The sequence below is a fragment of the Mastomys coucha genome, unplaced genomic scaffold (assembly GCF_008632895.1).
Source record: "Mastomys coucha isolate ucsf_1 unplaced genomic scaffold, UCSF_Mcou_1 pScaffold16, whole genome shotgun sequence".
NCBI classification, from domain to species: domain Eukaryota; kingdom Metazoa; phylum Chordata; class Mammalia; order Rodentia; family Muridae; genus Mastomys; species Mastomys coucha.
In genome coordinates, this window is record NW_022196898.1 from 61,852,709 (window position 1) to 61,867,087 (window position 14,379).

General features: G+C 34.5%; 1 protein-coding gene across 1 annotated transcript in view; it reads left to right on the forward strand.

Annotated features, from left to right (window-relative positions):
- Col11a1 (collagen type XI alpha 1 chain) overlaps positions 1–14,379 on the forward strand; it is a 189,704-nt gene that overhangs the window by 130,320 nt on the left and 45,005 nt on the right. The window contains exons 38-43 of the mRNA XM_031375242.1: positions 2,514–2,567; positions 3,742–3,849; positions 4,227–4,316; positions 4,723–4,776; positions 9,626–9,733; positions 13,695–13,802. Of these exons, the coding sequence (XP_031231102.1) occupies positions 2,514–2,567; positions 3,742–3,849; positions 4,227–4,316; positions 4,723–4,776; positions 9,626–9,733; positions 13,695–13,802 (522 nt within the window). The remainder of the gene's footprint in view (positions 1–2,513; positions 2,568–3,741; positions 3,850–4,226; positions 4,317–4,722; positions 4,777–9,625; positions 9,734–13,694; positions 13,803–14,379) is intronic.

Sequence of the window (14,379 nt, forward strand, 5' to 3'; positions counted from 1 at the left end):
GAGATGGCTCAGTGGGTAAGAGCACTGACTGCTCCTCCGAAGGTCCTGAGTTCAGATCCCAGCAACCACATGTTGGCTCACAACTACTCGTCATGAGATCAGACACCCTCTTCTGGTGGGTCTGAAGACAGCTACAGTGAATTACAGCAGGGCCGGCAGAGGTCCCGAGTCCAATTCCCAGCAGCCACACACATGATGGCTCACAGCCATCTGTACAGCTACAATGTACACATACACATAAAATAAATAAAATTTAAAAAAATTATAAATAGTTTCTTGTATCTTAAAAAGACATATATTCATGTGAGTGCTACTTTAAAATTCAGTATTGACTGTAAGATGAATTAAGTTCCTTTGTTATCTGAATAGAAATTATATTTTGTTTTGCATTAGTACATTCATGTATGAAATTAATGTCTATTCTCAGAGACTTAGAAAAATACTAAAACTTAAAATGCTCTATAATTAAAGAATAATCAATTTTATTATATGGGAATAAAGTAACAAAGTTCCACCTTGAATTATAGTAATTTTACTAATTTTATTTTATCTACATGATCTCATTGTCAAATTCATTAATTATTTGCACATGCTCTGAACTTTTGTATGTATAGGCATATGGACAGTACTATCTGCCAGCTGTCTCCAAAACTATTGTTTATACTATTGAGCTAACACTAATGTTAGCTCAAAACTTGTATGTAAGTTTTCAGTTCTTCACTTTAATTAGTTATTACTCCATTAATTTTGTGTACATATTTATTTTTCTTGCATGACTAAGACAAAGCGTTTGTAAAATGTTGTTTATAAGGGCTAGAAATAAATTTTCCCTTCAAATCAATCTTAATTGATTGAAAATTTGAAGAAGGTAATGTAGACCTCAGGAATGGGTAAATTTAATCAGACAGCATATGGCTTTTTCAAGGAAAGAGGGGCCAGAGAACAACATGGTTCAAATCTAGGACCATTTCCAAAGAAAAGCTGTACTGTGGTAGCTGGCTAAGTTGATACTGTGTGGGAAATTTTCACTGATATGGATACACACACACACACACACACACACACACACACACACACACACACATGTATATATATCAGCTAGTTGAATAGATTAGCTTGGTTTTGGTGGTGGTTTTAGGTAATGTGGACAACTGAGTGAACCTGACTTAAATTCTAAAGTTGTTAAGAAAATAATTGTCTATAGCTTGGATGTCTGCTAGGACAATTGAGAGAAGTTTGTATGTTAAATACTCACATGATGGACTAGGTTCTTCCCCTGAGGACTGAGGGAAGCCTGGGAACTGAAGGACCTTTGTTTTTAAAAATATTATCCAAAGCATCCATATTTCATACAGGAAAATTGCTGGAGAATCATAGCCAAGAATCTCTTTTCCATGCTGAGATGAAATGTTACCAGACATTATTGGTAATGTCCAATTGAGACCTCTCACTAAGAACCAGGGTTCAGCACACATCAGCAATTTAAAATATGAGTCAGATGTTAGAGTTTGCTGGTAGGATGTACATAATTGCAATAATAGAGGCTGTTGACATAATTCAGGGAGTATTATATATAAGTGCATAAATGTATATGTTTATATGTGCACATATATGCATGTTCATACATATGGTATACAAATATGTAAATGTGTATTTATATGTGCATGTACATAGCATGTAGTCTGTTCATTGATTTTTCAAACTCACCAGTTGCTTCAATGTTATAACTAGAAAATATTAAATACATTCTCTGATAATATTCTTCAGAATGACTTAGTCTTGCTATTAAGAGTGTAGCAGAAGTAGAGATCTCATGGACTTAAGTCAAATTTCAAAATAGGAGAAATGTACTTTCTTTCCTGTAATATGCAATAATAAAAGTTTAGACTTATTTACTTACCTATATTTTTGTTCAAGTAATTCAAGCATAATATTCCTTAAGTTGTGATATAAAAGAATAGCTTTTTATTTGTTTCCATTTGTTTCTGCTTTGTTTGTTTATACTTTTTCTATATTTTACTGATTGAAAGCATAGCAAACACTATTTCCTTTTATTTGGAAAACTTTTCCCTCCAGTTTTCTTTTCATTTATTTCTTTTTCTATTTTTTTCTGTACATATTTCTTCAACTTTCAAATGTAGATTGTATGGCTTTAGGAAGGTAAAATGATTATTAATCATTAAAAATATTACCTTCATAAATATATTTTACATGTCATCTATAAACATTGCTTATTTAAAATTCCATATATTTCTGGATGTGGTACAGAAGTGATAAAAATACAGTTCCCATTTTATATTATTGAAAGTACAAATTGTGCTTTGATGTAAAAAATGAAAATAGAATATTTTGGACATTTATATAAGTAAATAGAGTGTCTCATGACATTTGAAATGTAAAATTTTTAGCCACAATGAGACTTTTGTTTAACATGTTATTCAATAATTTTGCAGATTTTTAATTTTTTCTTTATTCTAACTATTGCTTTTATACATTGTACTTTACTTTCTTAGGGATTTCAAGGCAAGACAGGTCCCCCTGGACCAGGAGGTGTGGTAGGACCACAGGTACGTCTCTTTATTCATCTAGTAATTTTTTATCTCTTTTAAATCTCTAGTACACTGACTTAAATGTTTGAAATGCTAAAAAATAATCTATTATTGTTATTATTATTATTTTGGTTTGGCTTAAAACAATCTCTCAAGCCATACAAACTGACTTTGCACTCATTATATAGCTAAGAATGACTGTGGAAAAATGTTTCCAGATTATTAAGTTAAATAGTTTTAGTAATTACAGATGAGAGAATTTAAACATGGAAATGTATGCAAAAAGTGGAGACACATATGTTCTTTTCCCACATCAAAAACAAAAACCATATTGTATTTGGGAATGTTGTTCCACAAGCAACCACAATAATGTGTTATGATTTTTAATAGTCTCAGCAGCTAGAATTTATCTCCGTATGTTTTAAATTATTTAATTTTGTTTAAGTGTTTAAAGTGCTCATTTTGCTGTGGCAAGGTAGGGCAGCTGGCCACCATTTCCTCTATACACTGAAAGATTTTGTTACCCCAGTTTTACAAAGGACAAATAGATGACCTGGAATTTCTTAGCATTTGCTGTAACTTCAGGCAGCTGGCTTTCTAATACAGCTTCAAGTGCAAACACATGGGCTGGACTAGATAATCCCTGACCATCCCACCTTAGACTTGGTCAAATGAATATGAATTAACTATTTGTAGGGAGTGTTGGTGTCAAGGAAATTCCTAAGACAACTGCTTCATTTGTTTGGGATCCCAGAGAGCCTAAGCTATTATCAAGCAGTGAGTGACCTCCTGAGTACCCTCCAGAGTGGCAACACTGGCTCTATATTGTAAAGTTCATTTGACACCTCATAGTATAAGAGGACTAAGATGAAACTGTCATTTATAACACCAAGTTTTAAAGAGTAACCTGGCCAGACACCCTCTCAACTGAATCTAGTGTTGGAAAAAGAAATTATCCTTGCCTATTTCATATAATCCGCTGGCACATCTGTCTATTCTCACCCAGACTACAGTAAGCTTTTCAAACACTTGCCAGATACACTCTTTTCGCTATGTTCTAATGATGTTCTGTTGCCCATCACAAAGATAAAGGAAAATGACCTCAGGAAGGAGAGTAATCTTTGTGTTTGCTTTCTATATATTTGCCTCAAAGGAAAGGACATTGTAATATAGCTTTGCTTGTTTGATTTAGGGACCAACTGGTGAGACTGGTCCTATAGGTGAACGTGGGCATCCTGGACCTCCTGGCCCTCCTGGCGAGCAAGGACTTCCTGGTGCTGCAGGGAAGGAAGGTGCAAAGGTACCACAAGCTCACAGACTTTCTCTGCTCAGAGCTTCAGTGCATTCCATGGGAATCCCATGCTTTTCCATACTGTGGAACGTTAGAGCAATATTCCACAGAGAAACTTACTGTGAAGTTATTGTTCTTTCAATGTATTACTAAATAATAACTCAAGCATCATTTCCTTGACCATAATGCCACCAGTTTGTGTATACCCTTATAGCTGGGTATCATTATTTTAGTATGCATGGGATTCCTCATGACAGCCTTTTAATTAAATGACATTCAAGTTCTACTTTCACATTTTCTTTAATTAACTGCAGAAGATAATGTTTTGTTCATGGAAACCTGTGTAGAAATTACACTTTGAAGATGGCATGTATTATATCTCTCAGGGAGATCCAGGTCCTCAAGGTATCTCAGGGAAGGATGGACCAGCAGGAATACGTGGTTTCCCTGGTGAAAGAGGCCTTCCTGGAGCCCAGGTAGAGTCAACATATATGGCAAGCATGTAAATAAATTTTTTGCTCAGAGAGTCATGAGTAAATAAGCATATATATGTATTATATATGTAATTTATATAATACACATATATTATATGTATGTATTACATATATATTTCATAATCTTTTTAAAAATTTATTTATTCCAACCCCCTTCCACCCTCCAACTCTTACACATCCTATACCTCCTCCCAACCCCCTGTCTCCACGAGGATGTTCCCATTCTTTACAACCCATCCCACCTGACCTCTAAAATCCCTGGGGCCTCATGAACATACCTGCATGTGCTTGTTTCAGAAAATATGTAATTTCTGATTTGTCAATCTTACATTACCTCCTTATCATGAGTTCATATGGATTCAATTGTGTCGTGTTTTCACCTTTTCAGGGCGCACCTGGGCTGAAAGGAGGAGAAGGTCCCCAGGGCCCACAGGGTCCAGTTGTAAGTATAATGATAATAGATACCATGCTGCCCATAGTCACATATTACAGCTCCTCTGTCATTACTCTCATGCTGTGATCCCACAGTGTGGGGGAAAGAAAATAAACAGGTGTCCATCAAAGCATTCAATGCCTGTTGTCTGCTAATTGCAGGCACTGATGAGTGCAGAAGCAGAAGTGTTTAGGAGTTCGGAGGGATTTGCTCTGGCAGGAGTTAAGGAACTCTCTTACCTCTTAGTGTTTTCAACAACATAAATCAGAATTGTAAGCAAAAGAAAGTCATCAACAGAAAAATACCTGGAGAGATTATGGTTTCAATTTGTCTTCTTATTCAGTCTCTCATTTAATAATTAATTGTAAAATAAGCTTCAATTTCATATATATTATATTGTCTGATTTAATTGCTCGATGGGACTTGAATTTTTCAGTGATAAAAAAATCGAATAAAAATGAAAAGATGTCATTTCACATGCTAGTGGTGACTTTTTAGTAGGTCTGTCACATTATGAAATAACAGGCTGTGAGCAAACACCAGTTTAGCTTCTCTCTTGTTCCTGAAGGTGTGTTTAAACTGTAGAGAAACAGAGTTCAGAGCTCATGTTTTCAAAGCCACTGTTGTTCTCTGCAACGCATCTGAAGCATCACCGTAGCACACAAGATGCCATATTTAGAAGCTTGTTTTCATTTTATCTTCTTTCTCCTACTTAAGTCAAGGTTAATAATCTTCACAGTACTTCATCTTCGTTTCTACCCCCATTGCCTTTGCTTAGTCCTTTGGTTCTCTTCCTCACAGTGTTTTAACTCTTCTCCTTGACTCCATTCATTTTGCTCCCTGTCCTCCAACAGTTCATGAGTTCGACATACTTCCTTCACTATGCCATAATTTTGTTGAACCACACTTGTGCCTTTAGAATCAACTTTATAATCATGGTCAACAAATCCTCTTCATAATGTGATCCTAAGAAAAATGACATACCTATATCACTATTCATATCAACCTTTGGTTCTCAGCCATGTGATATAGTGACACCCTCAAGGTTTTTAAATCACTATACTCTTTGAGAGTATTACACAGCTGTAAGTCACCAACCTGTTACTCGGCTCTATGGGATCCATCACTTTCTTGTGGTCTCTGAAGTCACCATTGAACTCATATTTACAAACCCACAGCATGTGTGTATATGCGTGTGTGTGTGTGAACACACACACGCATACACACACACACACACACAGAGAGAGAGAGAGAGAGAGAGAGAAAGAAGGAGGGAGGGAGGGAAGGAGGGAGGGAGGGAGGGAGAGAGAGGGAGAGAGAGAGAGGGAGAGAGAGAGGGAGAGAGAGAGAGAGAGAGAGAGAGAGAGAGAATTAAAGGTATAAATCTTTAAACTAGGATTTTAAAAGTCACAGGCTGGCCAAAGCCTTTTCCTTGTGTTCTTAATTAATTTAATAAGTATATTTTTTTTTTATTTACTAACTCAGGGCTTGTTGTTATTCTGGGAGTGGTAGAATTTTTTTATATTTAGAAAGCAAACATATGAGAGGAAGCAGACAGGAAGTTCCTAAAGTGTATTTCCAATATTTTCCAACTTATAATGCATGTCTTGATGCCAACCTTGTTGATTTCTCTTTTGTTACTAAATCTTAATATTTTAGATTCTAACTTCTCCTTTTGTGAATTATTTCTCCTTGTCATTTCTTCAATAGCTTACATGTCTCTTTGTCATAGCTCTTTTTTGTCTCATTTTCCCCTCTTTATTCTGCTCTATTTTTTTTTCTGATGAGAGAATCGAGATTTTAGAATAATGGTCTTAATGACTCTTGAGCCATGTGTTCCACTTTGTTCTTAAGAACAAAACTGTTATGCCCAAGGAGTGTCAATCTGTATACAGACATGATGGTCAGGGCAAGATAGCGCAACAAATAGTGCAAAAGTTTGAGCTGATCACTCAAGGTTTATACTAAAAATTCCAATAATGTTTGATATTTCATCTAGACTTTTATTTTATGTGACTTAAAGTATGTCATTACAAGGATGTAATGACCTCGTAGTATTGTAATGAAGATCACCTTGCTCAACATGGAAGGGTGGAAATACAGTTTTCTTTTCTGTGTATGCAGCTTTGGGTCCTAAGTACTTGCTTGCATTTGTTTTTCCTCATTTACACTGAATGCTGATGAGATAACTTGTCTGATTTCTACTTTTGTTTGCTTTACAAAACCTCCCTTGAATAAGAAACAAGCAATGAAAGTAACTGATAATGTAGGTTCTCTAGTGTCTCCTTCTGGGCAAAGGTTAGAGAAAGAGCCCCAGTCTCACTCGTCCAAGGAGACACACCAGGGCCAGAGCTTCCTGTTTTGTTACCATTATGACGATTATAGGGAGATGCAGCAATATTTAAAAGGACTGGTTGTAGGAAGAAGGTAAAGATAATGTAGAAGAAAGAAATATAGTACAAGGTTTAAAGATCACAAAGTGTAAAGCCTTCTCTTTTGAAATTTAGAAACATGAAAATATGTGTCCTATAGTGGTTAATATCTAGAATGGAGTGTTGGTCATAGGAATAAAAAAGAGAAACAAACTTTACAAACCTTTTAAACTGCATGGCCCATTGCTACCTATATCACACAAAACAAAAGTGATAGTCCTGTAGGTTTTTTTTTTTTTTTTATTTTATAGATTGCCATTGCAGTCAAAACTCAAGGATACAATAATGATATATGGAATATGCTCTCCTCTACCTAACATGACCTTAGTGGCACAAGAGTCTCCTCATCTTTAATGACTTCCATTAACTTTCAGTTTTGTTAATGCTAAATGTTATATATGTCTTTCAAGTAAAAGTCTGCCTAGGCACAATTATCCAAAATCAATTATATTCCTTTTGTCAAATAAGCATTTCCTAAAAATCTTTAGGTACATCACAATGCTAAACATTTCATGAACTGGATCACAGACTAGTTCTGCTCCTATTTTATTGGTGAGAAAATAAACCTAAAACAACTTAGTCAAGATCAAAAAAGGAATGGTTCCAGGGCTGGAAAGAGAAGGATCACACTACTAATTGACACACATATTTATGGAAAGCTTTGTTGTGCTGGTAGCCACCACAAGTGCTTCGTCAGTGTAAAAAATTTTGAGCACTATCAGTTTAACCTGTATATATATATATATATATATATATATATATATATATATATATGTATATATAGAGATATACATAAATATATATGTTTTATACATAATTGTTTTGTTTATAAAATGATTTAGCTTACTACACAGAATAATTATATTTACTACATACACACTCAAAATTTTTTATCAAAATAAATACCTAAGCTTTATGAAAAATATTAAGCTTGAAGATGAGTTTCTCAAAGCTGTTTCCTAGTGTCATGTTAGCACAGACTCCCTTTGTACTTGTGCTGAATATATAACAGGCACTTCTTCTGAAATTGAGATGAAACTACAGAAAAGAGAGTACTTCACTGTTATTAAATCTGAAAGTTTTATTTGTTCAAAGATGTTCTGAGACTATTTAACATTTTCAACTTTGCTGTATATCATTTGTTTAATCAATAGGTAACACCACAGATTTTTACTTTGCAATTATTTGTAGATAAAATAAAATCAATGTTGAACATTCAATTGTTACCGATAGCTAAGCTTAGAAAATATCCATCATAACTAGTAGAAAAACCTGGATTGGTGTTGTACATTTGGGCACAGGTATATTCTGAAAGTCTTCTTTGTCTTGTCTTCCCCTCATTTGTTTTAATGCTTATGAGATCTGACAAGATCATGATAAATATTTTAACTATGGAAAAGCAATATATTTTGTTATTAATTTTAATGCAGCCTCCAAAAGGAAGATAATAATCTGAAATTTAATCTTAAGAATGCTTTAAGGCAGAATGTAAAATAGTTTGCTTTCTAATAATAATACATAACATCTACATACTCTGCACACATCCTTAGATTGGAATCAGCATTGTATCTCTTCTTGAGGTACATGAAAATTGTATATAATATTTAGGTTAATTTTAAATATTAGGCATACTTTACTTTCAGCAAACACATTGTTCCAAAATAAAAGCCACAAACACGTGTCAGTCATAATACATCCAAAGAGAGTAACATTTGCTTTTTTTAATTTTATAAGGAACCTATATATTAAGTTAATGTTTTGGAAATTTCTGTTGACTGCATTTCAGTGACTGAGGAATCAAACGTGTCCAATGTTCTACCTAATTTATAAAAGAATAAATGCACATCATTAATATAATTGTGTTCAATTATTTCTATTGTTATATTTGTACATATAGTTATATGTACAAATGAGACCAAGATAAATTCACAGGTCTTTTCTGAACAAAAATTCCAAAGCCTGCCCTAAAAGCTAATAACTTTACTAGACAGTATATAATTGAGACATGTAAGCTCAACTTTTGGATTTAGGAAAAAAATATTTAGCAACTTTGAATTGAGACCAGAGTTCAGTAACAGTGTGATGAACAGATCTGTTAATCCTTTGTGATATAAGAAAACTATACAAGGTTCAATACAAATCATATACAACATTGTATATAGTTATGAAAACAAGTTTTCATAGCTACCATCTCAGAAACTAGAACTTTAGGGTATCTTTCAGTTCATTGAAAATTTCAAATATCAGATATTAGGATTTAGCCCTTCATGTGGTTGCTATATCTACTTCTGAGTTCTTAATTTTTTTTTCAAATTTAGCTTGATTTTTTTTTTACTAAATTATATTTTTATTATTAAGTAGGTGATTCTCATGGCAGCATTTGTTTTCACTATTAATAACAAGATATCCTTGTTCTTACATTCTAGGGCTCTCCTGGAGAGCGAGGCTCAGCAGGCACAGCAGGGCCAATCGGTTTGCCCGGACGTCCAGGCCCCCAGGGCCCTCCTGGTCCAGCTGGAGAAAAAGGTGCTCCTGTAAGTATGGCAGAAGGAAAAATATATGACACTGCCAGCCTGCACACATGATTACATTTTATTTGAGAATATTAGCTCTTCACACCTCACCGCATTCTCCCTGCAAATGTGCCTGGCATAGGAAGGCAGCTCCTTGTATTCTTACAATAGAGAAGCTTTCAAATTCAATTAGACGAGATGGCATTTCCCCACAAGTTACGAAGCCCTGATATCTGTGAGGCAGTGGAATGTTATTAATGTAAAAGGCTTCTAATTTTGCTCATTCTAAAAGTAAAATGGGAGTTTTGATTAAATTTTATATACCTTGCTGCTTTACATTAGAAAAATATGAACTTTTTATACCTCTTGGAATACAAACTTCATCTCCAGTGTTTCTATAGTTAATAAATGTACCCTAAGGACATACTTGAGCTTCTCATAGAAGTCGAGTTTTGCTCTGTAGTAACTGAGTTGGGAAATATCTGATTATTGCATGTTATAGCTATTGGATTTAAAATTTTGATATCTCGATTATTGTGGACTTTAATCAATTTCTTAGTTTTGTCTCCTTTGTCTCTGTCTTTGCTTCAATCACATTGAATTTTATAAAGTAGACTCTCTTCGTTCAAGATGAATACACAAAGTAATTAAATCAATATAGATTAAAAAGTATGAAGATGCACATAAATACAGTTTGATACTTTGTCTTGTAAGGTGTGAGATACACAATTGAGTTTAAACTTGTAATTCAAAATATTACTGCCCTTTAAATACTGTCTTGGCTTTAGAAATGGAATTATACTCATTGTCCATAGATTTTTCTTTCTTGCCCTGCCCTGATCTTTAAGTGCCTTAGCCTTTTCAGTCTTGAGATAGAATACTACCCTGGATAATTCAGCGTGAACAATAGGATACCAAGTACTGATGTGGAAACTAAAAATTCCAAAAGGAGGAGTCTCAGGAAACCCCTGGTTTATACTCACCTGTGACAATGAAAGACTAAGAGAGGGTGGGAAAACCCCTTTTTACATTTATTTACTTCTGTAATAATGAACCCAATCAATTTCTGATACCATTCATTTATTTTTTGATCTTATAGAATGATCACCTTCATTAAGCCCCACCTTCTAATCATTACATAGACAATGACATATTCAGTATGTTTTTGGGGAACACTTTCAAACCATGATAGTCTAGCTATTCTACTTGCAATTTATTCAGAATGTTAGACTGGTACCCTTATACTCTTGGATATAATTTTTGCTTTGAAGCAAAGGCATATTGTAGATTTGTGCTAAGAAATTTTCTAAGGCCACATGTCTTACACTATATGGTTCACTGGGAAGAGACAGAGGAAAAGGGCTCAACGTCTTAGATCCCACTTAATTGAAAAATGTAGGCCATACATAACTTGTGCAATGAAGGATGAATACAGATAAAAGGGACTTCATTGCTTTTCATACAAAATGAAAATATAAGTTCTATGAGGATAATGTATTCAATCCTTTGATTTAAATTGAATACATATTTGATTTATAAAATAAAATGCTGAATCAAATACCAAGGTCAAATGCGCTGTCAGTTATTTTAAAAATTAATTTAGAGAGACTGATGAAAAATATTTAGGTAGACTGAGGTCCTACAAGTCTTGACAGATGGTGATATCCTGTCTAGCAGACCATGAAATCCTTGCTCAATTAGGTCCTCCCATTTTTCCACACCTAGAGCTACAGGTATTCTTATTATTGTACCTCAGTACTTAGGAAATCTAACTGGTAGCTACTGAATTAACAGTACTTTAAGGAAGATTTTCGGCTTATGTACCTTATCATAAAGTAGTATTGGTGGTGTTAGATACCTGTGGAGAAGTCTTGCAAGATCAGGTGAAAGCATTGGCCAAAATTAAATGACATAGAACAGGATAGCAGGATACAGAAAGTAAAACTTGTATTTGACCTATTGGACAGTTGTACTGCTCAATGAAGGAAAGTAGACTATCAAGGTATATAGTCTGTGTATATCGCTTACCTCAGGTTAGCCATGAGGGTAACACCCTCATAGAAGCAGGGGGAGAGAGGATGGGATAAGGGGTTTTCTGTAGGGGGAGAAACCAGGAAAGGGCATAACATTTGAAATGTAAATAAAGAACATATCCAAGAAAAAAAAAGAGAGAGGATGCAATGACCATTAAATAACACAGGAGAGCTCTTGAGTGAGGAGAGATAAATTCTAAGAATTGTGACATCAGTTCAGTTATATAAACTTAGCAATAAAGCAGTGACAGCTTTGTAGCAAAAGTGTTTTGTTCTCTTAGATGTCCTCATTTGATGTCTTCAGATCCCAGTAGGAAATAGGTTAAGGAAGTGTCTTAGTATTTTTCCTAATTGTGCCATAAAATACTCAGACTAAAGCAACTTTTAAGAGAAAGGGTTTATTTTAACTCACAGTTCAAGGTACCCACAGTCAGTGTGAAAGTCAAGGTTGCATGAGTTCGAGGTAGCTGATCACTTTGCTTGTATGCTAAAAGCAGAGAATGAAAGATGAATACCTGCTTACTGAGTAGCTACCAGTCTCCATCTTATGAAGGTGTAGAACGCACCAACCCAGGAATGGTGTCCACCATGGTAGGCGAGTCTTTCATCCTCAATTGAGGCATTCACTGCAGCCATTCCCAGAGTCTTCTCCTAGTTAATTGTAACTTCTGTAAGCAGACCATTGACACTAGACATCATAGCGAGGCAAGTGATCACTCTGAAGAATGATAAAGTAAATAAATTCACCTAATGATGTGATATGACCTGACTGGCTCTTCACTTGTAGTGGGGAAATGAAGTGGAAGGAAAGACAAGACATGAATATATGAAGGCAGTCAGTGATTTCAGTAGCTCAGACAAAGGATACTAATGTTTGACAAGTTTCAGTGAAGAAGAAAGTGCAAATGCTTTTTAATTAAGAAATAAATTAGGAGATGATGAGAAGGTATCCTGGTGTTAATGGCTTTCCTAGCAGTTATGTGGCCCTGGGTTTGATATCAACCTCTCCCAAGCTATTGTTTTAAGGAGGTAACTGGAGACAAAATCAATAAATATGCATTAGTATGAAGGAACAGGAGACTGGGAGATAAGTGTATGATGCAGAGGTAAGATGAGCACTTGAAGCTTCTCAGTTAACGCAACAAGAGAAAAACTACCAAATACAATCAAGAACATTGCCTTCTGCAAAACTGGTGGAAATACCAATACTGAGAAGTAGATTATTTTAAAACTCAAAGCATACGTTTCATGCTTGTGTGGGTTGTTTGTATCAGCAAATCTCTACCTTTTCACTGTACATAAATTTTCAAATAGAATAAAAAATGATACTACTCTCAAAGAGGCACAAAAAAACGTAGAGAAAGAGAGACCCAACACATGTTCTTTGCTGTCAGGAAAGGCAGATATGAATTAAAATATCTCATCTCATAGAATCTACAAAACACTTGTAAAAATGGGAACTGGGTACATATAGATCCTTTCATAAAGTTTTATGTAGATTTGAGTCTAACATCATTAGTGTTGGAAAGACAAGGTATAGGTTTTGAGTGTTTCCAGAGACAGTAGACATCTGATTTGCAAATATTTGTTTGGGAAAATATATTTTGTTAAACTATTTATTTTCTCAGTTGCATCTAATAAAATTTATAGAGGGGAGCCAGAGACTGATAAATTATTAAAAGGCACATAAGTTTTCCTGGCATTATTAGTTACCTACAGAGGAAAAATTTCATTGTTTCTGTTTGCAGGTTGCAGCTTGAAATTTGTTTCCCAGAAAGATTAAATAATTTCTTTCGATATTTGTAGTTGTATGTATATACATATTTGTGTTTACACACTCTCATGTGCATGTAAATTTATTTTATATGTGTATGCATTATTTTTTAACTATGTACAACCTTTATGGGTTTCTTAGAGCAATTTAATGATATCTTGTGTTTTCAATGCAGGGAGAAAAGGGTCCCCAGGGCCCTGCAGGTAGAGATGGGGTGCAAGGCCCTGTGGGTCTCCCAGGACCTGCTGGTCCTGCTGGCTCTCCTGGAGAAGATGGAGACAAGGTAGGTGTTATTGTTCCTGTTAGTGTATCCTAAGAAAGAATATTAAGTGTTTTCTCAAGAACTCTACAGCTAATCAAGACTTAACTCTAAAGTGAAAGATTTTTGGTCATGTTTTTTTTTAACTTCGATAGCTTTTTTATATAATCAAAAGAATATAGAGTAGATACATAAGATGTAATAAGAGAACAATAATTTTATATTTTTAAAATTAGTTTCTTATGGAACTGTACATTGAAAATAATTATTAGTCCATGTTTGGTCCGGATATTTTGCACTGCAAGAATAAAAATGGTCTGTAGGTGCATTATTAATCCTTTTTAGCAACTAAATGTTCCCAATGTTTTATACAAAATGTGGGATTTTATTCTTTCAACTTAGTTTTTAACCTTATTGTTATTTGAAAAATTGTGAAATAATATTCCTATCATCTTGCCTATTTGAAAACTGAGAAAAAAGAAAAAAAGTACATTTGATTGCCATTTCCTTATAGGTATAGAGATCAATATAATTCCACTGCCAACGTATGGTGGTGACATTCAGGGCAAAGTCAGTTTTTAAGCCGCATTTCTCATTGCAG